Genomic DNA, 3968 nt, shown 5'->3' on the forward strand with positions numbered 1-3968 from the left:
TTAGAGAAGTTTCTGGATGCGCATAGGGATTTGATTCTTAGAAGGTCCCATTCATCTATTTTATCTTCTCCTGGTTGTAAATTTTTCAGAATACTGGGAAGACTCTTTATGTTGTGGATTAGGACTACTAAAGTTTTTCCAAGCTTTTCTTGAATGAAGTTTACAGTCCTTGGTTTTAGTTTAGGTGGCATTTTAAAAACCAGCAGCATTTAGCTCTGTTTCCAAGGAATCTGACTTAATAGGCTTTGACATGGAACTTTAGGTAGATTTCCTCATGTAGCTAGAGCTAAGAATGCCTGCCTTAGACAGCTGGTATTTGTGAGAGGTATGATCAGAGATATGTCTGAAAGTCAGAATTTCCTGGTACACAGTGAAACTTCCTTTGTAAAAGTAGTAATTTATAAATGGCTCCTTGGTGAGAGAAAGCAAAGTTACATAATGAAGTGGCCTGGATTGATGACTTACCCTAACTTCATACATGCTTTCTTGTGTAACCCACCTCTCAAGTGTTGGGATGTTTGAAAAGGAAATGCTGATAAAAGAGCTTGGCTGCTAACCAACAGGGCAGAGCTTTGAATTTACCAGCCACTCTGAAGGAGAAAGATGTAGCTGCCTGTTTTCATAATCTTGGCAACTCTATGGGAAAGTTCTCCTCTTTCCTGCAGAGCTGAAATTGACAGTACAGTAGTGGCGTTTTATGAGGTTTTCTTGTTTTATATTAAAGAGCTCTGGTGGCATGGCCCATAGTGAGTCGCGATGCTGACCTAAAAGTGGTACCTCTCTGGTTGTTCCCCACCTGCTAGTGGCTCTGCCGAAGGAAGGCAGTCTCCTCTTGTGCAATTTACAGCCTCTGAAAACCTCTGTTAGCTGTAGCCTCTGTTAGCTTTTAGTAGGTTGCAACACAGCTGGTACAGTAAGTGTGAAGGTTGTTTTAGTTTGGGTGTTTTTTTAAAAAAACTAACAATTAAAGGAAGAAAACCCAATTTAGCAACTTGAGACATTGTGTTATAACCTTCAGTCTAAGAAGACAGAGTACACATATATAGATATAAGAAAAAAAATCTTTTCAACATTCTACTTTAGTTTGTGTAATATAGTGACCCTTAAATATGTCCTACTGTGAATATTAGCTTGATTTACAATTTTAAAATTTAAAACCTCACACAGGTAGCTTGGATTTAGATTTAGAGATTCCTTTGAAAAGATTCTAAGGTACTGCCTATCTACCAAGCTTTTGGTTCAGAATAAAATTTTGCTTCAGGATAAAATTGTTTGGCTGAAGTAGATTCTTTTAAAGGGGGGGAGTGGAATCTTCAGAGTGTTTGTGTTAGGCTTAATAGGTGAGTTCCTGGCTAGGAAACTGTTTACCAGCCTGTAGTCTAAAGGTTTTTTTTTAAATGGTACTTAAAATAGTAGTGCCATAAGTAGGGGAGAGATCTTACTTTCAAAAACCTTTGCAGTCTAGTTTTGAAGATCATTTTCCTAAAGTAGAGCAGTAATTTATTATTTTGTTGAGTAAGTTCTTTGTTAGTTCTAAATGGAATTACTTACCCAGGACTCTTATTTCTGTCTTACTCTGTTAGGTGTAAAGATTTCTCTGTGTGTTACGGGAATCCCTATTGGATGCTGCCCTCTGATGTTTGTGGAATGAACTGCTTTTGGGAAGCTGCTTTTAGGTAGGCACTTAATATTTAAGTGGTAGATCAGCGTAGGTAAGATTAGATAGATATAAAACCTTATTTATTTTTCTGTAATTTAATATTACCATGTAAGTAAATAATTCCTTTTTATGACTTTTCAATTTTTTCCTCCCATTTTGTATTTCTATTTTTGCTATTTTTTTAGTTAATATCAAATATAAAATGCTCAAAATGTTCTCAGCTGTTATTAAAATAAGCCATTTTTTTCTAAAGGTTTTAAATCTAACTTTAGATAAAAGTAGTAAAGATGAACTTCTACTGATATATTAATAAATATATGACATTAATTTGAAACTGATCTGAAAAAATTTTGTAGGTGGTTAATTTAAATATAGCTGGGAAAAAGATGAAATTGGTTATCTGTGGAAAGATTGAATTTTGGGAAATGAGAAGATGAAAAAGTAATGTATAATCAGTTGACATGACAGTGACAGCAGATGATATGACAGGACTCTTGGGAGCGCTCATGATGCAGTGACTCCGAAAGGTCAGCCCTTTGAACCCATAGTTGCTCCAAAGGAAAATGAGGCAGCTCTTCCCTGCCCTTGAAAGTTGCCATGAGTCACAGTTGACTGGATGGCAGTGGATTTAGTTTGATATTGATCTTTTTAACTTTCCTGTCTGAATAGTGAAGGTATTGGGTTGAATGACATCTCAGGCCCCTTTTTGCTGATACATCCAGTGAAATAAACATTTTATTTATGTTAATGAGATAAGGCAGAGATGTTCTCAGGTTAGCTCTCTGAGATAATGGCAGGGGAGTGGAACAGTTGCCCAAAAATGCTCTGTCCAAGAATAAATTTTTTTAAGAGTCATCTGTTTTCACTGAGCTTATTTAAATTTTAATTCTACTTATTCAATTTGCTAGACACTCTTTAAGGAGCTTTGGTACCATATTGTAATGTGTCAGACTCATAACTAAAAGATCTGCAGTTCAAGCCTACCAGCTGCTCTGAAGGAGAAAGACAGTCTTTTCTTGTGAAGATTTGTAGCCTTAGAATTATGATGGGGCCTTGCTGTGAGTTGGAATCAAATTGACAGCAGTGGGTGAGTGGTATGTAGTAAGCACTTCTGTGGATGCTACTTGTGGACTTCTGAAATCCTCATGTTCTAAAGGGAGCTTCATATCAGTAAAACTGAAATTGCAATAGGGGATGACGCATTTTAGTTCTGGTCATGAGAGAAGCACAGAGAGTGATGTTTAAGCTGTGACTGCACAGTGAATAGTAAGTTAGGCTGAAAAACAGGAGGTGACATGTTAGAGATAGGAGGAACCTGAGTATGTGCAGAGGTACAAAAGATGACAGAAACCGGGACACAGAGTGGCAGGTGGACAGTAGGGAGGGGAACTACAGAGGGGCTTTAGACCTTGGAAAAGAGTCTAGGCTTCACCTGGCATGCATGGATTTTATGTGAGAAAGTGACATAAAATTTACATTTTAAGGCATTTGATCTTTTTTCCTTGTGGAAAATGAGTTGAGGGAGATATGGATGAGATTTGTAGCTGAAATGAAAACAGTTGAGATTTTTGCATATTTTAAGGACCATCTCATTAATTTCACATGCAGGCAAGATTCTACTGAAGATTATCCAAAAACGACTGGAACAACACATCAGCAGAGAACTGTCAGAAGTCCAGGCTGGGTTTAGAAAGGGTCGTGGTACAAGGGATATTGTAGCTAATGTTAGATGGATCTTGGCTGAAAGCAGGGAATACCAGAGGAATGTATATCTGTGTTTCATTGACTATGCAAAGGTGTTTGACTGTGTGGATCATAACAAACTGTGGCTGACTCTCAGAAGAATGGGAATCGCAGAACACTTGATTGTCCTAATGAGAAACCTATACTGGTACCAAGAGGGAGTCGTCAGAACAGAGCAAGGAAACACTGCATGGTTCAGAATTGGGAAGGGTGTGCACCAGGGATGTGTCCTGTCTCCGTACCTTTTCAACCTGTATGCTGAACAGGTTATCCGGGAGGCTGGGCTCTGTGAGGAGGAATGTGGGGTCAAGATTGGTGGAAGATCTATCAACAATCTCTGATAGGCAGATGACACAATCCTGCTTGCGGAAAGTGAGGAGGACCTGAAGCGCTTGCTGCAGAGGGTCAAGGACTGCAGCCTCCAATATGGATTGAGGCTCAGTATCAAGAAGACAAAGATTCTCACCACTGGGCTAGTTGGCAGCATCAGGATGGATGGTGAAGAGATTGAGATTGTTCACAGCTTTAGTTTGCTTGGCTCCACAGTCAAAACTCTCGGCACCAG

At 38.7% G+C, this 3968-nt stretch overlaps 1 protein-coding gene across 1 annotated transcript in view; it reads left to right on the forward strand.

Moving 5' to 3' along the window:
- Positions 1 to 3968, forward strand: part of GXYLT1 (glucoside xylosyltransferase 1) — an 89827-nt gene that overhangs the window by 11764 nt on the left and 74095 nt on the right. The window contains 1 exon segment of the mRNA XM_006888234.1: positions 1581 to 1676. Within this exon segment, the coding sequence (XP_006888296.1) occupies positions 1581 to 1676 (96 nt within the window).

The sequence above is a fragment of the Elephantulus edwardii genome, unplaced genomic scaffold (assembly GCF_000299155.1).
Source record: "Elephantulus edwardii isolate Elephantulus edwardi_28Jun2011 unplaced genomic scaffold, EleEdw1.0 scaffold00065, whole genome shotgun sequence".
NCBI lineage: Eukaryota > Metazoa > Chordata > Mammalia > Macroscelidea > Macroscelididae > Elephantulus > Elephantulus edwardii.